General features: G+C 40.5%; 1 protein-coding gene across 1 annotated transcript; it reads left to right on the top strand.

Moving 5' to 3' along the window:
* The first annotated feature begins 326 nt into the window (after nt 1-326).
* On the top strand, nt 327-3,460 carry LOC121962881 (SLIT and NTRK-like protein 1). Its single transcript, XM_042513199.1, has one exon. It carries the CDS (start codon nt 806-808, stop codon nt 2,912-2,914), a length of 2,109 nt encoding a protein of 702 aa, XP_042369133.1. The 5' UTR covers nt 327-805; the 3' UTR covers nt 2,915-3,460.
* Nucleotides 3,461-24,129: the final 20,669 nt, after the last annotated feature.

Here is a 24,129-nt window from a genome sequence, read left to right as displayed (position 1 = left end):
GGAGCTGCGAGGTTTAAGAGTCAAAATTTACAGCAGGAGACTGAGGCTCACACGTCTTTTTGGCGCGTCTGGAGGGGAATAACCTACACATGTAAAGCTATAAAGTGAGGAAAAAAATCGCCCCTATATGTGGATTGATTTTTTTCCTGCTCTCTCTTCTCAGCATTCCCTCAGTCAGTCGACGGATTTTTGCCATTACAGCTCAGTAGAGGGTGTCAGATTGTTCTTAGAGCACCGCGCTAGGATGAACACTGTCTTCCTCATTTTGTGATTCCCCCCCCCCCAAAATCGCGACAAAAAGAGAGGGGGGCACGAGCGAGGCAAGACGCCGAAGGATGTAAGGGGGGATGCGGGTGTTTTGCAGCGGTGGGATCGCCTGTAAAGCTCCAGCGCAGGGTGTGAATCCAGCACCAGGGGAGAGGGAACAGCTCCCGACGCCGCAACACGCAGCACGACTCGGGGAGGAAAAAGGCACGGATTTGCTCGATTTTTTCCTGCCAAGGTCAGTGTTAAACCAACTGAAAAGAGGCAGAAAAGATGCGTTGGACTCTACTGTCGCTCGCTGTTTTTGATTTCGATCATAAACACGCGGAAGCTGCGAGGATTCAGTCGTGAAAGAGACGTTTATGTGGTCTAACTGGAAGTCTGGACACAAGTGCAGGTTAGATGCAGCATGGATCTGTTATAAAAGACTGCCTTATCTTCCCTCTAAATGTCTCTATGCGTGTTTTTTCTCCTCATTGATGTAGACTGAATTCACAGCTCGTATGTCTTGAAACCAGGAATGAATTGTCCACGTTGAAAAATGCTGCTTTGGATTGTTCTGCTGAATGCGGCTCTTTGTGTTGCTAGTGGAAATGTTACAAGGGACGTTTGTAAGGAGCAGATATGCTCTTGCAACGAGATCGAGGGAGATCTGCACATAGACTGCGAAAAAAGGAGCTTCACCACTCTGCAGCATTTGACTGGCCCCAGCTCCCAGTTTTATCACTTGCTGCTGCACGGGAATTCTCTATCCAGGCTATTTCCCAACGAGTTCGCCAACTTTTACAATGCTGTGAGCCTGCATTTGGAAAACAATGGCTTGCACGACATTGTCCCCGGCGCCTTTCTGGGACTGCAGCTGGTGAAACGGCTGCACATCAATAACAATAAGATAAGATCATTCAGGAAGAGTACATTTCTGGGGTTAGACGACTTGGAATATCTCCAAGCTGATTTTAATCTATTGAGGGATATTGACCCCGCCGTTTTCAGGGACCTAAATAAACTTGAAGTGTTAATACTTAACGACAACCTCATCAGCGCGCTACCTATAAACGTGTTTCAACATGTGCCCATTACGCATCTCGACCTGCGGGGAAACAGAATCAAAACGTTGCCTTATGAGGGAATCCTTGAACAAATACCGGGCATTGCGGAGGTTTTGTTGGAGGACAACCCGTGGGACTGTAACTGCGACCTGGTTTCTCTTAAGGAATGGCTGGAAAACATACCGCATAACGCGCTCATTGGGAGGGTGATATGCGAGGCTCCCACCAGGCTGCAAGGGAGCGACTTAAACGAGACGTCAGAAGCGGATCTGTGTCCTTCACAGAGCGGCGGTGTGGACACCAGCCTGGTCGCCCCTCCCACCCAGGAGGAGACCTCGGAGACCCATGGCCCGCGCCCCACGCCTTACAAGCCCAATGGAGACACCAGCGGGCCCCCGACGCCTGGCGGCCACGGCTCCAAGAGCCGCTCCAAATCTCGTGAGAACTGGCAGCTGAAAACGAAGCCCACTCCAGTGGTGACAGGTGTGAATGGGGACAGGGAACAGCTGCACAACATGACGTGCCCCCAGCCGTGCAACTGCAAGCTGGTCGGCTCCAGACAGGGGCTGGGGGTCAACTGCGAGGGCAAAAAGATCGAGAGCTTAGCCAACCTCAAACCTAAGCCCTTCGCCGCGCACGAGCTCAACATGAGAGATAACAACATCCACGCAGTGAAAAAGAACCAGCTGCTCGGCTACACCAGCCTCAACCTGCTCGATCTGGGTGGGAACAACATCAAGGTGATTGACAACAGCACTTTCCTAAACCAGAGCGAGCTCAGGTGGCTGTACATGGATAAGAACTATCTGGATACGCTGATGGCAGAGATGTTTGTGGGCCTTGTGAATCTGGAATATCTCAGTTTGGAATACAACGACATCCAGCTGATAGTGGCAGGTGCGTTCAGCCCCATGCCAAATCTGAGGGTTCTGTTCCTCAACAACAACCTGCTTAAATCTTTACCCGTGGATGCTTTCCTTGGGATTTCTTTATCCAAAATTAGCCTGCATAATAATTATTTCCCCCACCTCCCCGTGGTTGGAGTGCTAGACCAGCTCAATTCAATCATACAGATCGATTTGCACGGGAACCCGTGGGATTGCTCCTGCAACATCGTGCCCTTCAAGCAGTGGACGGAGAAACTCGGGGCTGATGTCATAGTGAGTGATCTCAAGTGCGAGTCCCCTGAAGAGTTTTGGAAGCGAGATTTCCGCTACGTCCGGAACGACCTAATGTGCCCCAAACTCTATGAAAGAGTGTCCCCCACGCCCCTGTCCAAAAACAGCACTTTCACCCTGGACTCGGGGACGCGCTCGAACTCCTATTTGGAGCCGAACAGGGTCTCCATCTCCGTGCTCGTCCCCGGGTTGCTGTTGGTGTTTGTCACGTCCGCGTTCACTGTCGTAGGGATGCTTGTGTTCATTTTGCGGAATCGAAAGCGGTCAAAGCGGAGGGACGGGAACTCGTCCGCGTCCGAGATCAATTCCTTGCAGACAGTGTGTGACTCGTCTTACTGGCACAGCGGGCCTTATCACGCAGACGGGGGCGCGCACCGGGGCTTCGACTGCAGCACGCACCTTTCCACGACAAATGATGCGTAAAAAGGGGACTCTGCTAGTACACTAAGGATTACAAACAGTCACACAGACAGACTGACGCACTGACTTGCTTTATGTTCGTCCCAGACGCGAACACAGACTTGTTTATGTCTTGTTTTCTCCACTTGAACCAAGTAAGTCAGTCTGCTGCTGATACTGCTGCACAGGCCCCACTCTGTAATATATGTATATGCCAAGCCCCCCTGGCTAAAACCCCTCCCTCCCTCCTCCTCCCAGTTCTGCTATTTGCCGCAATCGGACTACGGATCTGTATGGAACAGAAAAGAGGGAGAAAAGGAGCGAGGGAGAGGGTGTGTGTGAGAGAGAGAGAAAGAGCGCACGCGAGAGAGAGCAAAGACCGAGGACCCGGGGAATGGTGCACGAACGCATGAATGTAAATGTAAATACTCGGACCGATGTATCATAATCTGCATGATGATATTTCGCATGGTTTCAACACACACACACACACACACACACACACACACGGCGGCGAGGAACCATAACCACCATAACCAACAAAGAAGCGACCCTTTCATGTTATATCAATATGACAATATATAGATATTAAGAATTATATATGACTATTACAAAGTGCCATTTCTCTATTTTTTGTGAACCTGCAGTTAGGATTTGTATTTGTTGTTTTAAACTTGTTTGGAGAAAAGAGACGAAAAAAAAAATCAATAGGAAAAGGAAGCGATGGAAGTGAAGCTGTCAGTGCATGTTCTTTTTTCTGTTTATCATTTGATTGTCGATAAATATTGGGGTTATTTATACCGTACTAGATGGTGCAGATTAAATCCATGTCTGCGCACTCATCTCCTTTATGAATGTAAAACTGTGTTATTTTATGGTGTGCCAATTGTTGACTTTCAGATATTCAGACATGCAGATGAGCATGACCAATTAACGTCACTCAGATGCTTATGCTGCAAAGTTAATGTAGCTAAAATAACAGTTCCGTGGTTTTGTGTGTCAATGAATATAGCCTGCTTTGGGGTGAGAGGAAAAAAAATAATCAAGAAATCATTTAAATGGGGGGTTTATACCATCATATTTTTTCAACAACTGAGCAAAAGAAGTGTTTTCAATTTGAGCTATGTAATTCGATCTATATGTAAACAGCGCAGGTAGACAGATATAGAATAGAATGCTTTTTTTAATGTCAGAAAAAAAGTATTCCTCCACAAAAAGCTTATGGCTATGATTCACTTTCATCATATTGTGAGCTTTTGTAAAGCCATCTAATCTTGTCCAAATAAGAGAACTGAACTCACTGTATTTACAACAATGTGCTTGAAATAGGCTGTTTTTGGGTGTGTAAGGGTGGGTGGGTGCTTTCTAACAAACCAAGGCCATGCCGAAGGAAAGAACTCAGCATGTGGCCGAGTCCATAAAGACACAGGAAGTGTCACTGAGAGGGGAAGAGAGAGAGAGAGAGATAGAGAGAGAGAGAGAGAGAGAGAGAGAGAGAGAAAAGGCACACACACATAAGCGGAGATAATTTGACAATGCAAGATGCCTTTTTCAATTTAGCATTTTGAACTTTTTGGGTTTGGGGGTCGCATGGTATTTTGTGGGCTCGTGAAAACAATGCCATGACTGAATACCTGTTTTGCAGAGCTCAGCTGTCGGGTCTGCTGCTTAGCCTATACTGCTTTAACTGAGCGTGGATTTGGAAAACAAAAAATGAATTAAACTGTTGGGGCATATTTAAAAAAAATCTTCTCTGCAGTGTCTAAAACAGAATGTGCAATTTCTTTTTTTTCCCATTTATTTGTAGTTAAAATGTAATATTCCAGTGCTGGTGACATCTTTGACTTTGCCAATTGAATTTTTCTTGAAGAAACCCACTTTAAGATGCCTCATTTAGACAAGATTTCAGAATAATTGGGAAACAATCTACCTAAGATGCCATGACCGTGATGAGAGTGTACAGAGTTGATGTGAGATGGGCTTACACCCCCCAAACTCCCCCTCACCCTCCTTCCTCTTTCCCCAGCTAGTCGGCCTACACTATCTCGCTACAGGCTGTCGCTGTCCATGGTGCTGAATCACTTCCCCTGCTTTCTCTGTCTGCCTGTCCCCTGCACATGTGTGTCTGTAGCCCCTTTTACACTGCCTCTTCAAGGCGGGAATTTCACACCACCATGCCGCCTCGCCATTCTGTATAAAAGATACAATCATGGAATGTGGGAACAACATTGTCTTGCCTTTAAGCCGGCAGTGGAAATAGAAACAGCGCAGAAACGATGTATGTTAAAGGGAAAGTAGATGGAAGGGGATCACGAACGGCATGAGTCTGACGTTTTGGTAACGTGTTATGCATGTGAACCACCACGGGAGATTTGAAAAGCACCAAATTGCAGTTAGCAGCTAACTCAAGAAAGAAGCAGTTGTAGATGTCAACAGTTTGGGAAAACAATAAGAATCAGGAGCTCCTTACCTTTCGAGCGGAGGATGAGATCAGCCTCTGTAAAAGAGACAATAAATGATTGTTATTGCCATGTTTTACCATTGTTGTTGCTAATAAAGCATTGCCAACGTGTATGTTATATGTCATGCCCGTGACGCCTCTTTTGATTCTGCAATGCTGGCATGACGTCTAAAATCACACACTAAAGCAGAATGATGCCACCATTGTTTGGTTCTGTCTTGAAATGCAAAAGTGGTATAAAGAAGGGTCTTTGTAGCGGTTCTATAATGCGATTAAGCATATAAGTCACTGTGGGAGATATAGAAAATAGCTAGTAGCATTGATCAGCTAACTCAAAGAACAGTGGCTGTCCGATTGCGGCAATGAGGTTTTTAAGCTCGTTACGCTCCAATCAGAGGACGAGATAAGCTGCTATGTAACAGAAGGTAAATGGTTGTTATTGCCATGTTATGCCATTGTTATTGTTTAGAAAGTGCTGCATATGTTACATGTCAAACTAGAGGCTGGCACTGTTGTGTTTAACGTCTTGGCTCTTTTGATTCTGTGATGCTGGCATGCTGTTTAAAATCATACACTGGAACGGGATGATGCCGCCGTTGTTAAGTTCTGTGGAAAAATGTAAAGGCATCATGAAGAGGGGGCCTCGTAGTGGCTCTAAAGCGCAATCTCAGTGTAAAAAGGGCTTGAGTGAGGACAAGTGAGAGAGTGCCAATTTGCATGAATGCGTCCACACCCCTCCTTCCCCCTGCTGTCACCTCTTCCCTCTTCCCATCACCACCATGTAACCATGCGAAGCTTGACCTTGGGGACTAACATCTCAGCAGATTTGTGACAAACACTCGTCATCATCAACCCTTCTGCATTGATGTCCACTTCTTCCTTCCTTCCCCCTCAACTTCCCTGCTTTTCTGTCCAATCACACTGGGTGGTGGTGGTTCTAGGTTGGGGGGGTTGGGGGTAACTACGTGTCTCTTCTGTGGAGTATTACTGTGCCACAGCCCACTGATGATTTGTCATCATTTTCAAAACGCTGTGTTTCAAAGTTACATTTATATGCTTTGCGATATTTGACCTGCTTCTATTTTGTTAAATAAAGTGTGGTTGAGGTTGAGTAAAAAAAAAAAAAAAAAAAAAATGTTTGACTTGGTGTAATGGAACATGTGACAGGTTTGATTTATCATCTGCTGATATTGTTTTGCAAACTTAAGACACTCAAGGGTTTACATTACTTAATTCAAGTACACTGCCTTATATATGGGAAACACTTTAAAACAAGGTCAACTTAATGTTACTGTGTACACTTTGAGGGAGGTTTTTGTTTTGTGTTGCATTATTGTATTATTTTTTTACTATTTTATCATGATTCTTGGATGCCAGCTCCTTGATACCCCTGAGAGAAAATGACACATTTAGACTCTTGCTGCAGTGCTGGCTGTATGATAATCCAGTGGCTGCCACTACAACATGAAAAATTGGAAATATTTTACAATAATTTACAGTAAAAAAAAAAAAAAGTGACTGTAAAAAACCCCAACAACTTACTGTGAAAAGAAAGTGTTACAAATGTTTGAACGAACACACGATGCTGCCATGAGGTTAATACTACCACTGTTACCTACTCCATATAGACTCCTATTAAACTGAAGGTATACTTCCCATAATATCAGATAAGGTGTGTTTACAGGGTGCCACATTCATTAATACGATAGATAATGGCTGTTACAATAATTTTTAAAATTTCATTTCACAATAACTGACTGTAAAAAAATAAGCTAGTGTAAAGAAAATATGAAACGCTAATGATTGAATGAGCATAAGACGCTGCTCTGAGGTTCACCTTTTGAAAACTGAGCAAACATGGAAAGACGGCAAAGAGCAACTGGCCCAAAAATTACACAAGAACTGGCAAAAGTGACAAGAAAATTACCCCCAAACAAGCAGAAAGAACAAAAGAAAAAGACAAACACACACACACACACACACACACACACACCACACACACACACACACATATATATATATATATATATATATATATATATATATATATATATATATATATATATATATATATATAATATTACATCACATTTTTTTTTTTTTACAATTTTCTGAACATTAGTTTTTTTTGTTTTTTTCCCCTACATTTTCAAAAGAAATTTCAGCGGATTAAGTGTTTGTGAGAGGCCCATGAACGCAGCACAAAAAAAACAAACAAAAAAAAACAAAAACAAACTGATGTCAGTCCAGGTTTCAAAGGGTTAATACTACAAATGTTATCTATTGCAAACAGACACCCACTACATTTAATGGAAAAAATGCAAATGCCATGTGTTGTGCAGCAGTGTGTTATACTACCCATTATACCAATAGATCAAACTATTACACTTGAATCCATTAGAGATTAGTTTCTGTCAGGTGTTGCTGAGCTGTAGTTCTGTGTGACTCGGTGTCTAACAGTAGGCCCCATTCATTAATGCGATGGATAATAGCTGTTGGAGTGAAGTAGCCTCTTTTACACGCTGGGCACACAGCACTCCAACACTGTTGTGGCCCAGCAGGCCTGCCGTAGATCGTGTGATAGCCCCCCCCTGAGGAGCTGGCAGTTGATGCAACACTTCCAGCAGGGAAAACATCATCCGCACACCTCATTCACTCCGCTTTGGTGGAAATCTCAGCGGCCCTGCTTTGGTTTAAGTCTGGGCCATTTAATCTGGAGGGTGTGGGTAATAGTTTGCTCTGTTTTTGGAAGCTGTCTTTGCTTTGGGGTTACTTCTGTGTATAAAAAAAGTGTACCTGTGGCTGGTTAGTCATCAGTTGGAAATCCCATTACAGCTTGAACACCCACTACTAACATTATGTCTTGTTTTTGTGATACCTCAGGCACATCATTGTTTTTTTGTGTTGCATTTATGCTCTTTTGAGGCAACAATTTTGGCCACAGAAAGCAGGTAGTGTTTGAAACAAATTGTGCTACGGGGGGGGGTTAAACTGGAAATGGTACAATCTGTTAAACTGGAAATGGTACAATCTGTCATTCTGCATACTTACACATTGCTTGTGATGCATGCAGAGTTACAAATGCTAGCGTGGTGATGGGAAAATCTATCCAAAAAACAAGTCTTTCCCTTTAATTAGTGCTACAACGTTGAGGGCTCGCCTTTATCTGACTCCCAATGGTCACACTCAGTGCCTGTTCTTGTTTAGGTTCTGTAAAAATCCCCCAAAGCTTCCCAGCTTGGGTATTAGCCTTTGATGTTAGCTTTGATGAAAGTCTCATGTGTTGCACTGAAGAGTTGCCAGTAGTCCAAAACTCTGCAGCCATTGCAACCCTCACTGCTGGTTGGAGCCCATGGGTGTGTGTAGTAGTGATTATCTGGCATTATCCCCAGGGATTTCTTGGTGTTACTCCCAGATATTATTATTAGCCCATCCGCTTGCAAAGCACTTGGCCTATAAGTCTCAGTGGTTGGGTTTTATTAGCGGTTAGCGAGCCACTGTGGTAGCAGCATGGACTACTCTTTAATGTTGTAGAATCAGCGCCACTGATTGGAATTAGCTCGAATGCGATGGAGTGTTTTACATGACAGGAAAGCAGCTTGTGTAATCATTGTGCTTGTTAATATGCCTTTCAATATTCAAACCTAGACACACGATATAATTAGAGCAACAAAGTTAAATCTTTAGGGGTTAAAAATGTGTTTGTGCTGGGTGGAGTTTTGCCTGCAGCTTTACTGTTTTCTATACAATCACTGTAGGGCATTGTTAGAGCCGCTAATCAGTCATACATTGTTGTAGATTTGGCTTCATGACAGCAAAACAAGAGCTGGAGTAGGGTGGAGCTTTAGATCACAGCCTGGCTTGCAACAAAGTGGCAATACATGAAATAACTCGAGTAAAAGTTGCATTACTTTTGAAGCAGCTCCAGGAGTTTAAAACGTGGGCAGATAAATCAATCATAACACAACCAGTTCACACAATTCAAACCATATTCCCACGACTGCCAGGCAGACTATAGAGCAAACATCCACAGTAATTAAAAGGATCTCGACTCATAATTGACCCAGATCTGGTGTCAACCCGCTGCGCGGCTGGCCCACGTCACACCACAGAGCAAGGCCTTTAATCAAGATGAGTGAATGGCCTACCGAGTGTTTCCTCCAGCTCTAAGTAATCCTCTTCTTCCAGCCCCCACTTATCGATTATCTCATTGATTTCATTTAGCAGCCACACGCGTTCCCCATCCCTCACTGGCATTTTCAGGCTTTATGTGGCTCCAACCTGATCTGATTACACCGCTCAAATGGGCGCTACAACCACAATACAAAATGGAGTTTGTTTGCAGTCATAAAGCAAGGATGTGGAGGTTTGTTCAGACTTTCTTACACACTCCTCCATCCAAACTTCATGAAACAACACACCTCCCGTTGCACATAGAAGTGGATGGATGGTGGCCATGCACATGCTCAACAGCTTGACACCAGGGCTATAACAAATTTTAATTTTCTTTGGTAATGTTGGTGTGAATCCAAGGAAACCTGCCCTCAATGATTTTCTACAATTATCTGGCTGGTCAGAGAGCAGCTTGTAACTACGCCAAGGGGAGTTTGGCCTATTGAGCGCTCTGTAAGAGCACATCCAGGCACAGTGTACACACCTGCCCTTTATACATTCGTTTATTTACATCCAGGGCTCTCCTCTCGTAGGAGAAGTGGCATTAAAGTGCTTGATGGTACAAAATGATGCTCTGGGTAAAGTGTTAGTTTGTGGATTGGAGCACTTGAGCATGCGTTGATGCTTCATTCAGGCACTCTCATTTCTCACGGACATTTTCTCAAGCAAAATATGTAAACTCTGGTAACCAAAGAGCTCAAGAAAAATCTTTCTCCTCTTTTTAATCCTCACAGATGAACCCCAGTTATAAGAAAACCAAGCAGACAGCATACGCAGAAACTGTGTAAAATTCAAAGGTTCTTTGAATTTTACACACTGTCGTTTCAGGTCAGAGCAGTTTGTTCCTACTATAATTACGTGCACTTTCAAACATAATAACAGCACAAATGCTTTCTAAAGTATCAGCAATACAAAAGATGACAGTTTGGCAGAGAAATACACCATATTTTAACACTAAAAAACAGATTTTACCATTGTCATTTGGTGACGCTGGCTTTCCGCAGACTCCAGTGCTGCATATGTAACATTCAACCATTTTAGTTGTTTACGTATTAGACCATTTAGACCCCAAGGAGGTCTTACTAATGAAAAGTCTGTTATAAAACTCCAAAACACAAATCCAAAAAGTCCTATTTGAGAGGGGGGGCAACATCAACTCAGAGACAAACCAGACATATAGAGTACATCAAAATCCATCGGGTTCAATAGCTAGGATCCCTTAGATCCCAAACAGAAGTAACAAGTTTTGTATTCTAATATAGGAAATTTCATGGTGATAAAACAATGACAGGTATATTTTTTTTGATCTGTTAAAAATGCTCCAGGTTCAAAAAACAAAACATGAATCCAATGAGATTATACTTTCATTAAGAATTAAAGCTTAGTGAATGTAAACTGCTTCACATTACAATTACAGTTATTGGGCCTTAGAAACATAAATTTTCAGCATTTACAGGTAAAACTGAAAATATGCCACCAAAGTCGCTGTGTTTATTTCATACCAGACTCCTTGGTACTGTAAATTCTCATCAGTTATGTTTAAGAGGACTCATTATGTGCCTTTTTTAGGTTCATTCTTTTATTTTGGGGTTTCTGATAGAACACGTTCACATGCTTCAATGATTTTCCTCAAACTGTCTGTGCTGGAACACCTGTATTCACGCTCTGTCTAAGATGCGCTATTTAGTGTCTGTCTCTGAACGCCCTCTCCCAAAAATGCCTAGTCTGCTCTTATTAGTGAGAGTTTCTGGGTCTTCTGTATCTCTGCAAGTCTGCACCATTATTGTAGCTTGGAAATGACTGCAACTGAGCAAAGCAGCAAATGCGACCACGAAAAATAACACTTAAGTCTTCTAAACACAACCAGACATGCTGTGGCACGAATATGATCCAAAATCAAGAAAATTTACAACATTGGCGATCGAGTTTACGTTTCCCTAATGTTAGCATGCAGTTTAATGTAGCAGATGCAGTAGAGTAGTTGACCAAAATAAAGAAAACCACACTATGACATCACATTGTAGCCATAGTTGAAAATTTAACCATGTTTAAGATGAACATCCCTTACTGTAACACTAAGACACAAACTATGGAAAAGCAAAAAAAGTTCCCATTTAAGTTTGTCAGTTCCAAATTTAAATTGCCTAGTTGTCGCTTTCAGAAATCATTATTTCAGTCTTGTGAATAATAATGACTGACAAAATGCCCAGTTGCTCATTTACTTGAGTCATCGATTTATGTAATTTCAAAATATTGTTAGCTCATTAGCATATACTTCCCAGCACACACTGTATTAAAGTTGAAATTCACCAAAAATCATTCATTATTCTAATATGATTATTCTAATATTAAGTTCCATGATAGAAGCTGTTTTACATTTCTTTATATAGGAGTCGCATGGTAAGCATTTCTCTCTACTGTGTCATAAACGCTCATGGTACAGAAAGAATTGGCAATAATTAGGAACTGTTGCCAATGAGGAATCGCACTTGATATGATCAAGGATCAAAAAAGGAAACCAAGCTCATATTTATATGGAAATTTTAATTCCAAGTGGATACAGTGTCCTGATTTTCCATTACTTTAAATTAGAGTTTTCACATTTTATTCAAGTTTGTTGACTTGAAATTTTGAATTATCTCAACCCTTTCTTTTACCAAAGCAATATGATCATATTCTGCTCTTAAAAAGTTGTGACTTCGGTCAGCTTGGTTGGAGGATAGTGTCACCTGACAAAAGCAGCAATATAAACCTATTTCAGAAATGGGTTTGAGATTCTACCCCATTATCTTTGCTTTCCACGTGGTACTTCAGGTTAGCTCACACAAGCGCACATAACTGTTGAACAAATGTCTGAACAAATTTTTCAAAAGTTTCATGAATTGCAAAGTAGCACAATTACATTTGACAGACATGTCGGATCCTTTGGTGTCAAAGCGGTGTCATTTCAAGGATACTTTGCCTTTGTTACAATCACTCATTTGTTTTCCAAAAGGAGTATAATGAAGTGTTTTTGGAATAACCTTTCAGATATGCTAATTAAAGTGTGCCTGATTAATCTTACCAGACACCTAAATGCATCGTTTTCAACACAACTGTGCGCTTCACTCTGACCTCCAATTTCTTTAAATATCAACCTAAGACAGAGCTCTGGGTTGATATATGCATTGCCACATCCTGTGCAGTGAGGACAGAGCGTAATGGCCATTAAGCAGACACACGGCAGGCTTTGATATGTCAATGTAGAGTGTCAACATTGTGTGACAGTCCACCGGTGTCCATATGTGCACCGAATGAGTACATAATCGCAGTGATACTCAACCTAATCCTTGATATAACCCTGTGTACATATGACCTGTGCAGGGCTACAGCAAGTAGATTTGCCTCTTAGGAATGATCAGCGAAACATCGAAAGCAAACACCAAAAGGTTGAAAATAGGTAATTCGCTTATTTGATGTACATATATTATTATGTACATAAATATTATTGATGTTTGTTTGTTCTATGTATCCTCATACAACAGAGAGTGTCATATCTTGCACAAAATGTACATACAATGGTTCATATGATATCTATCGAATTAGTGCTTTTGCAGGTAAAGAGCCATGGTTGCATTGAGTACATCTCTTTCCATTAAATACTGAATGTGGCAATGCACAAAGTTACGTAGGTTATTTATAAAAGTAGAATTACATAAGTACGAGTGATAAAAAGAACCCCAGTTGGGCGTCATAATGAGACATATTTATGTAGTTATGTAAATTAGGGTCAGAAAAATTAAGTTATGAACGTTATGTTCAGAGAAAGAAAGATAGTTGGGCATAGTCGTGTTACATACTTAACATACAGTTATGTAAGTTAGGTTGAGGAAAAACATCATGGTTAGGCGCCAATTAAAGTAAAATTACATATAAGAACAAGGTAGCTGGAGTACTACCGGTGTCTCTCAAATCATTGCAAAGAATGTATAATTCAGCTGTACACGACAGCTATATTTAAAGGCTTACCAGCAGTGAAAGCAGCAATACCATGACTAATGTTACATAAGCAAGCATCCTTGACGTTTAAATGTTGCTTTAGAAACAGGAGAGTGAATAAAACCTTCTATTCAAGCTTGATTTATCCGCATGAAAACACAAGTTGAATAGTGCAAAGTTGCCATGGAAAAGGTCATCCTGATTTCATTTTTTTCTCCTCTTACTACATTGTTTGCCCTCCCTCAAACTGGCGCCATTTAGATGGATATGTTTTGATTTTTCACTCCTTTGTCACTCTTTGATGACTGGCAAATCGATAGCCTCTTGAAGACAGGGTTGGGGGAGGAATTGACTTCCCCTACACCCACTCTATTTAGCCTGACAGTTTGTGGCAGCTTTCAACAAACACATCATCATCCCCATCATCAACAACAACAAGAGTCCACAGAAAGAGAGAAAATAACCACCGCCGACATTACTAAGCTTTCCTCCCGATTATACGCGGCAGACAAATTGTCCACGTGTCTTCACTCTTTTTTTGTTAAAGGTGACTACATTTTTGCATCTTTGTGTGAAAAATTGTAGACAAGGCTTGTATCTTTGCTTTCTCTGGCTGCCGCTTTCCAAGAAAAGTTTCCCATCTTCTTATTGCCTGAAGGATTTTCCTTTTTTTCAAAACAAAAGCATCTTCTTCCCCGCTCTCTCTGTTTCTCTTATATTTAGTTTTAGACAGAATGTTGAGTTGTTGCTCAGCACCTCAGGCTACGCAGCGCCAGTATTGCGCTCATGTATAGGAGATAAGGGAATAAAGGTCTGTTGCAGCGAACCTCGTGACGAGAGTTTCAGAAAATGTTACTGGCAATTAATCCATTGTTTGGTACAGTGGAATTTATTTCTTCTTTCTGGCTGCCAGCTGCTTTTTGACCCTTTTTAGCTTTTAAATATAATTTTACAGAATTTTTTAATGTTCCTCAGAAGGCTCAACAGACATGGTAGAAATGTTACCCTTGACCTCACCCTCCCAGTGCACACACCCACACACAAACAACATATAAATCCTCTCTCTTACACACACACACACATGCCCAAATACAATTGCATGCTGGTTAAATGTTGTCCTTAACCTGGCGTACTACAACCGCTCAGCAAATGCCAGCTGGGTCAACAGATGCCCTGGGCATTCTAGCCCGCTCTCATACAAAGAACACTGGAGCTGTCACTTCATCTATGAATACACGCACTCACACACACACACACACACACACACACACACACACACACACACAAACATGCACACACATACGTAACCACATGCCTGCACATTTTTGAGCTCTTGTGCACAAGCAGATTATGAGGTTTTATCTTGCTTTGTGATTGGGGCACTGGAATTGCGGCAAGCAAACGAGGTGGTAGGTCAAAATTAGTGGATTTTGGGACGCATAGAAATCCATTTGATTTAAAAAGGGAAAAAAATGCATTACACAGTTTGAAACCAATGCTGCAATGGCAAAATGTAGCATGGACAAAAAGGAGGGCTATTGCAGTTTGCACTTAATTATTAAAATGCACATTTTACAGAATGAAGATAAATTACCAAAGTACTACTTTTAACCTTATGAAACCTGGGGAAACAGGAATGATTTCTTTGAAAAACATGGGAAGAAGGCAATGAGCATTGTAAGAAGAAATTACCCAAAATTAGTAAGAAATTTGTAAAAAAGTGCAAAAAATAAATACTTACCCCTCAAATAAATGAATAAATACATAAATAAAACAAGGAAATGAGCTGAAAAAACTTAAAAATTCAAATAGTTATCAAAAGTAATTTTAAATTCAATAATTATGAAATAATTATGAAAATAGGTTTTTAGAAATTTTACCTGTGCTTTTTAAGAATAATTTTCTAAATGACCAATTTCTTGCAAATTTTTTGCCAAGTCGATCATTGCCTTTCCCCCCATGTTTCTGAAAAAGATCAAAACAATTAGCTCAGAGATCAAAGGTCTAAATACTTGTGAAAGGTGTCTGAACGCAGCAGAAGAAAAGTGATGTCAGTCCAGTTTTCAAAGGGTTAAATTTATCAATTTTAGGTTTAACACATTGAAAAATCCAACCTAACCCTAGCCCCCTTGGATTTAACCCTAAAGCCCGGCTCAAAAATTGCAACGCAAACATAAAAACATCCTCTTAAAAACATTTTTCTCTTTGTTCTGAAGCTCCATAATAAGCAACACAAAACTGTTATCACTGATTGCTATCTCCATCTGTATGATGATCAGATAAAAAGCATTGGCTTTGTCCCAGCTCTCCCTATCAACTGCTTCCTTGTTTTGTGTCATTCTCAGTTTGGGAAGCCCTCCAAAAAGATAGCTACAAGGCGTAGTGGTAAAACAACTCCACTATGGGATGAGACGCCACTTGTGACTCATATCATCAGAAGCCAGCAGTGGGAAGGAAACCACATATAAAAGCCTGGTGACGAGGATGTGGAGAGCCAACTTTTTAATGTTTGATGTTGCATTCCCACTCTCTGGTCAGCTTTTTTTTTCTTTTTTCAAGCTATTTGCAAGGTGGTACGAGTATTGCTCAGCACCAAATGTGATGCAGAAACAACAGACATTTCTCTCTCAGAGAACAGTTTTTTTGCCTGTTACAGAGTGGATTTTACTTTTATTCAAATTGCTATACTAACTAACTGTGATATCTTCTTCACATGTTCTCCATTTACATTGTCAATAAAGTTGTGACAATCGGCACTCATGTCTGACAGGAGCTGTGGTTAGTGGTCTGGTGAGCTGAGCCAGCCAGTGATTGTGTTTAACAAATACGAGCAATAGGAGAAGGCCTGTGGGAATAGCTGTCGCCAGTTCTGAGTGAGACACAGGAAGGCCTGCAGGGGTAGTGGTGGTGGGGAAGGGTGGGGGAGGAGAGTTGATTGTTTTCATTGATGGAGGACGGGGTATGGGGAGAATGTACAGATGGGAAATGATAAGGTCGAGAAAGCGAGGTTAAAATAAACCAATCTAGAGTTCATTTTCAAAGCACTTTATATGGTATATCATTGCAGTGCTGCCACCGTATTTTTATTCCAGCATGTGGTGGCAGGAAGTGGGAAGCAATATCATATAGGAGGCACAGGGAGCATCTGCTAGGCTCTGAGTCAGAAGTCATCTCAGACTGAATTATCTCTGTGTGAGAATCCTATAGAATCAAAGCATTTTTGATGCCTCATATGAAGAGGAAGTGGATTCCTCTGGAAGATTTTTCCCTTCAACTATCATTGTTAATACATATACGCCACTATACAGAGAAAAGTCTGTTCCTTTCTACTTCTCATTCACACTTGGCATTAAAGTGTAATCTGTATCTGGGAACGTTATTGAGATAAGGAAGCTTACAGGCAGAGGTGTGCAGTGTTGTATTTTCATGTTACTGTACCATGCTCCATAAGTTCTTGCTTGTTATTCGAGAGCAGTTTGAAGATTAGTGTCTAAGAAACAGAACCCGAACAAATAAATTTGGTGTTATACATTTCTGCAAACCACAGATACATTGAATTTGTGGGTTATTATGTTTCATCAAAACTGTGCTTGACATGTGGTTAGGTTTAGGCACAAATCCACTTAGCCACGGCTAAGAAAAGATAATGTTTTGTCTCAAAATACCTGGTATTAGGGCCAAAATTTCAGTCTCCATAAAAAAGGCATCCGCTTTTTGTGGCACTATTTGAGTAGGAAATGTTGTGATGTCTTAGTAACTAGATATACGGTTGAATGCCTCTGTGCACCAGTCAAGCTGCACTTACAGTTTACATCCATGTCTGTGAAAACATAGAGGCTTAACAAACAAAAGTTCTTTACAATCAGCACAGTTTCAAGGTGGTACTTAAGGATTCTTGTGTTATGACCAAAAACATGTTGTATGAGGTCACCATGACCTTGACCTTTGACCACCAGATTCTAATCAGTTCATTCTTGAGTCCAAGTGGACGTTTGTACCAAAATTGGGGAAAGCCCTCAAAGCTATCTACACATATTGCATTTATGAAAATGAGACAGTTGCAAAGTCACATCAACCTTGACCTTCAAACATCAAATTCTAATCATCTCATAATTGAGTCCAAGCAAATGTTTGTGTCACATTTAATTAGATGCTTTTGAAATATCACTTTCACAAGAATGAGACAAATATAAGGTTATTATGACCTTGACCTTTGAACACCAGAATTTAATAAGTTCATCATAAATTTTGAGATATCACAAGAATGGGCTCGACGTATGGATGGACGGACAACCCGAATACATAATGCCTATAGCCTCGGCTGTTTGCTGCTGCAAAGGCATAAAAACACTTTTGGTGACATATTTCCAGCTGGAAAAGCAGCAATGTCTGTCCATTTTAATTTGTTCAAATAAATAACTATTTGTTCAAACTTTGAAATTAATTATTTTGGAAGATTAAAATAAATAATTTTAGGACTCTGAAAATTACAAATGAATAAACAACAGCACTCTTTTACTTCCACAGGTGGACTGCCAGCAGTGGCGGATTTTGTCATTTTGTTAGGAATCCATGCTGACACGTTTTTCCGATGACTACATGAAAAATCTCAGTTTCAACAACAGGTACTACTCTAAAGCTGACATTTTCATTTGTTTTTCTTTTCAAGCAAACCCAACATGCTATAATTTTAGCATTCTGTGTATAAAAAGCCAATTTCTGTCAAGTGTCGGATGCTTCAATCTTTGTCCGAAGTCTGAAAAATAACTGTCAGGGACACTAAAAAGAGACTGGAAAATGTGTGAGGGGCAGCACTTTAGGGGTGAGTCACTGCGACACTCGCCACAATATTCCCAGAGATGGACAGCAGGTTGGGTGCTGATTACCATGGAGCATATCTTCTTTCCCATGTCCTCTCCCGAGAGGAGAAAAAAAAGAGAACGAGAGAGAGAGAGGAAGCCAATCTATAACCTGTCACTGTCTTTCCCTTGATGGCTGGATGATGGATGACTGCATCTTCTCTAACAATACCAAACACTCCCTGTGTGGGAGGCCTTTTGCACAGGGGCAAGGTAAGAACGTTAGGTGTGTATGTGTGGGCAATTACCGTCTCAATTTATTGCGCTTTAACTGACAGCTGACATTGTGCCCTTACATGTGTGATATGACACTTGTCTTGAGGGCTGACCCTTTTTGTTTAAAAATGCATTGGAGGGTAAGAAAGAAGTTCAAGAAAGCTTGTGTTTTTGCCGTGATTTTTTTCTTAACAGTGTTCTCTCTTTTCACCCAGAATGCTGCAGCTGCTATACACCCCAAACTCTTGCGCTACCCACAAGCCTTACAAATGATCTGTCTCAGTCTGTGTGATCTCCACAATATCCACACTCACTGATGCGATGCATCTTGAATCAGAAAATCACCCCACAAAAATCAGAGATGATGAAAGCCTTCAGCGCTGCACAGTTGGCAGAGAGGATGGAGGGGAGGGGAGGGCGGGCTGCTGCCTCCCACTCCTTCTCTTGTTCAGTCTTTGGGGCCTCCGCTGGGTCTCTTCGTCTTTTTCCTCCTTCTCTTCCTGTCTTCATTTCTGACTCTCATACTCGCTCTGCCGCTTTTCCTCTCTCAACCTTTTCTCTTTCTTTCTTCACCCACTCTTTATCTCTTCCCATCCAGTTCTCGGTCTCTCCCAGGGGCTTAATTTATGGTTGTGGAGCTACAGAAACATAGGGATGACAACCCACGCTCTCCTCTGCTTTGTTAGCTTGCTAGCTTGCTGGCTGGCTGGCTCACTGACTGACTGTGTGTTCATGTGTATGTACTGTATGTACGCTTGCTCTCCTTTTTATCACTCTCATTATTTTTTTCCCCCCTGTCAGACGTGCAGCTGCTTTTGTGCCTCTTATTACAGTCGGGGTAAATGTTGCCCCATTTCATGCTAAGCTGCTTAATGTTGTATATACAGATGCATTCAAAGATAAGTATTACTCATTATGGTACATGAGTGTTCCTCACAGAACACGAGTGTCCATATTAGCCTTAAATTGAATGCTGTGTGTTAGAAAACACAATGTAAACACCTGTAACTGATGCTATTTAGCGGTTGAGGGAAGAAATCATGAAAATAAATCATGCAAAATTTAGTTTTTTTCCAAGATTTGTCATCATCTTGCTAAAAGTGAAACTCAATGACAGTTAACCCTTTGAAACCTGAGCAAATTGGCTGCATTTCTGTCAAAACATGGAAAAGAGGGAAATGAGTAACTTAGGAAAAAACAAGAAAGATAAATGACCTGACTGCTGGCTTTTTTTCTTCTTCCAGAAACATAATTTTAAATAGATAATTATGGTTTTCTGGAAAATCTTCCCTAATATTAAGATTTTTCTGTCCTCGTTTAGTAATGTTTATAATAATAATAATAATAATAATAATAATAATAATAATAATAATAATAATAATAATAAAATAACAATAACAATAATAATAATAATAATAATCACACCAATAAACTCGGGATTCAAAATAATAATAATAATAATAATTATTATTATTATTATTATTGTTGTTGTTGTTATAATTAATTTACTTCATTTTTGCAGTTTGTGAAATATTTATATAGACAAGTTGCTCATTGCCTTTTTCCAATGTTTTCAAACGAAATCAAACACATTTTCCAGGTTTCAGAGGTGTAAATATATGTAAAAGGTGTCTTAATGCAGCACAATAAAACTGATGTCGATTAAGGTGTTAAAGGGTTAAGTCTGATTGTTGGGCTACTTGTCTACACTGCAAAAATGGCCTGTCAAATTTAAGGCCAAACACCCTAGATTTAAGCATACTTGCACTTAAAAGAAGCAAATTTGGCTGCCAGTGCAGTAAGCAAATTTTGCTTGTTAAGATGTCTTAAAACCAGTAAAACTGTGTGACTCTCATTATAGCCCATAAAATCTTGAAATAAGATAAAAAACACTAATTTCAAGCAATTTATTTAAGCCTAGTTGGACATACTAGTGCTTAAAAATAAGGTTTCTATAGACCTGAAGTGGATGTTTCCAGACTTGTCTCCTGTATCTAGTTAAAAATAACTCAGAAAAAGACAAAGATGCTAACAAGACCAGGCAAGTGATATTTACTTGAATTAAGTCAAATGATCTTTCCTAGTCAGCACTAGATAATCCATTTATACTTAAAACAAGACTAACTAGATTTTTTAATCTAAATATAAGATTATTACACTTGGTTAGATCGGCAGTTTTTGCAGTGTAGCCCTTTCGACACATAGAAAAATATAATAATTTAGGAAAACAGGCTAACTTTTTCCACTAGGAGCACTGGTGTTCCAGACTGAAAACTTCACTTGAAGGATCACTTGAATCATCATGCAACACTAGACATTCAATTTTCTTTTTCTGGCCTATCTTTATTACTTTTAAAGGCTTTGGTTAAAAAAAAAAATTAGAAAGGAAAAATGTGCACCCATATGCTGTATCTTTATACAGAAGACATGTTTAATTTAAGCCAAAGAGATTAAATGTGAGCTCTGTATACTCCAGTAACTCACAAACTACACTATGCTTAGCTCTGAAGTTTACTGGGGTTTGCTGAACACTTCAAATATTTAGAAATGTTTATTTTTCAAGGTGCAAAGATATGGGATTTATAGCAATTTTCCCAACTGGCACAGTAAAAAAACATTATGGAAAAATCATAATTATCACAATGTGGTTTTTACTAAATATATTGCTATTGTGATAGTGTTGTAGGATTGACTACTGGGGCTTTCACAAAATATGACATTTTTGAAAAATAAGCATCGTAGACGTGGATTTATTATTATACTAAAACAGCTAGAATATTCTGGTAAAGCAACAGTTATGATATTACAATTTCCAAAATCTAAGATGATATGAAGACTCATATCACGATACTGATATGATATTGTTAAGCTGCCCATACCTACTTCCAGTTATTTTAAAATAATTAATCATATCTCCATATAATATACTCTAGTTTAGGGTCTTATTTTGAAAAGTAGTCAGATGTGTATCCTTGGGTGTTTTGAATACCATGTCCTGGATGAAAGTCCAGCTTTGTTTGACCCATCCACCTCTCCTCCCTCTGCACTGCACAGACTTTTTGGCTCTTTATACGATGTAATTTGCTCTCAGTGTGTCAAGTATTGCCACAGTCATTTGAGTTAATCAAATGCCTGGTGCATCTTCAAAAGATGCTAAAGGGTCCTTTTGTGTCAGTATCACATGCCAAGCAAAAGTGATGGCTCAGCTACCTGAGAAAAAGACTGTGGTCAAGATGACACAGGCAGAGCAGAGCAAAGTCTTGGAGAGTACAGAAGATGTACACACCAATTCATGCTCCCTCGAGGTGTTTCATATGATATTAGATGATTCTTAATAAAAGAACAAAGATAGGGCATTTTTGCAAGATGTACCGAGGCTCGTAGTTATAAAATAAAGTAGCACTATCTCCAAAAAAAGGCCACAAAGCGACAATGGTCGCAGTCTGGAGCTCTTGATTAAAATATAATGTGCAAATCTTTTTACATGGTACATGTGACGGATATGGCTTTTTGCCAAATCCACATCTGGTAAATCTGGCTCATAATCTTGAGATTTTTCTTGGCTAAACTGCCCAGCCCTTGAGTGTTATGGGGGCATGTGAAAGTGGAGCTGCCAAGTGATGGGTGGGTGTGTCCTCTGCCCTCGTTTTCTTTGTCTCCTGCTTGATGAAAACAACACGGGCAAGGACACCCTGAGGAAAATTAATTGCAACTAGTGCAGGTCTCAGCAAAGCCTGGAGCACAGGGCCTGGAGTGTTACAGGGGACATGGGAAGAAACTGGCACCTACGTTGCTGGAATGGCTTTGATTTCATAGAGTCAGTCGCACATCCCACTGCCAGATGCATTATATAAAAAGGTGGTGGGTGTGTGGTTTACCATATGAGGCCTCATTCATGAATGAGCACTTATTATGCATGACCTGGGAGAAATGGAGTAAGCTGTCAAACACTGGCAAAGGAAGTCAACAGAAATAACATGTGACAGAAGAGAACAGTGGTGAAAATAGAAATAGGGATGTGTGTGTTGACTACAGGTGTAATGAGCTTACTTTATTAAAAATTCACTTTAATATGTGCTTTTTTTGTCCAACCTTTTTCAGCCTGGCATCTCTGTTTTTAGGCATCCACACTGGCAATAGCTGGAGGCATAATATTTTGGGATTCTCTGTCTGTCCATCCATTTGTCCATTTTACCATACTATTATTGTGAATGCAGTTTTTCAAGAATGCCTTGAGGGATTTTTTTTAATTGTTTTTTTATTTTTCCCCAATTTGGCACAAACGTTCAAGGGAGCTTGTTGATGACCTGATCACTATCACCTCCTCTGTCTCATTGTTAGGAAAGTGAAATCTCAAGAACACTTGGAGACACGAACCTCCCCTTGGGCGCAACACTGAACTGCTTAATTTTTGATGGCCGTAAATCAAGATCACCATGACCTTGCAGCCATCTCATTCTCTGAATGCAATCTCCAAGGAACACCTTGAGGGAATTTATTCATTTATTTTTTTTAATTTGGCACTAACGTTCTCTAGGGCTCATTGGTGACCTGGATAGGTTTGGTGGTCACAGGTCAAGACCACTGTGACCTTGAATCCCTTTCATTCTCCTGAATGTGAACAATGTGAGGAAGTTTCCTTCAATATGGCAACAATGTACATTTGGACTTAAAAAGGAACTGAATGGAATTCGTCGGTCAAAGGTCAAGATCACCGTGACCTAACAAAATATGTTTTTGTTATAGTTTTGATTTTGTTATAAAAGTGTGGCCAAAACATGTTTTTGGCCATATCTCAAGAATCCATGCTAATAATGACACAATTTTACACAAATGTCAAATAGGATAAAATGATGAAGTGTAGTTGTATCCACAATAGGTCACCTTCTATGTGAAATCATAAAGTTCTGCATAAACACTTTTCTGGCCATTAGTCAGTGCCATAACTCAGGAACAGAAGGACACATTTGGTCAGATACTGAATTGGTGACACTAATCTTCCTCTTTCAAACCGTGCTGATTGTATAGATGAGTGTGAAGCATCCACGTTTTCAAAGACATGGATGTAAACAATAGCAACTTGACTAGTATGTGGAGATATACAACTGCCAGGTGGTCATTGAAGACTTACATATTAAATTTATTTTCAGCGACAAATCTGCCATCGAGAGAATGCCTGAAAGTTAGTTTCCACTGTTCCCTGATTTTGAAAACCCACACGTTTCTGAAAAGCCTCATAGTGAGAGATTAAGATGAACTAGACAAGACGAGGTTTTCAACAATGCCCTTTGCTCCGGTTTGTTTGAAAGCCAGCGCAAGGATGGCAGTTTGAGACTGAATGACGGCGAGGAGCAGAATCTGAATTCAGGATGAGTGTCAGGTTAATATTCTCCTGCGCTCCACAGCAACTATAATTCATTCTCCAATCGTGGCGCGAAAAGAGACATGAAAGCCTTTTCCTTCCCCTCTTCTCTGTTCTCATCAGTCGAAGCCTCGCATGCATCCTCTCGATTACCATCGCTCATCTTTTCTCTTTTGTTTCTCCCCATCGT

The sequence above is a fragment of the Plectropomus leopardus genome, chromosome 24 (genome assembly GCF_008729295.1).
Source record: "Plectropomus leopardus isolate mb chromosome 24, YSFRI_Pleo_2.0, whole genome shotgun sequence".
Lineage (NCBI taxonomy): Eukaryota > Metazoa > Chordata > Actinopteri > Perciformes > Serranidae > Plectropomus > Plectropomus leopardus.
The sequence above is the reverse complement of the archived record's forward strand: the minus strand, read 5'-3'. Positions and strand labels throughout refer to the sequence as shown.

Bases quoted from the DNA above. Each gene is read 5' to 3' on its own strand.
- LOC121962881 (XM_042513199.1), top strand. From the start codon at position 806: ATGCTGCTTTGGATTGTTCTGCTGAATGCGGCTCTTTGTGTTGCTAGT.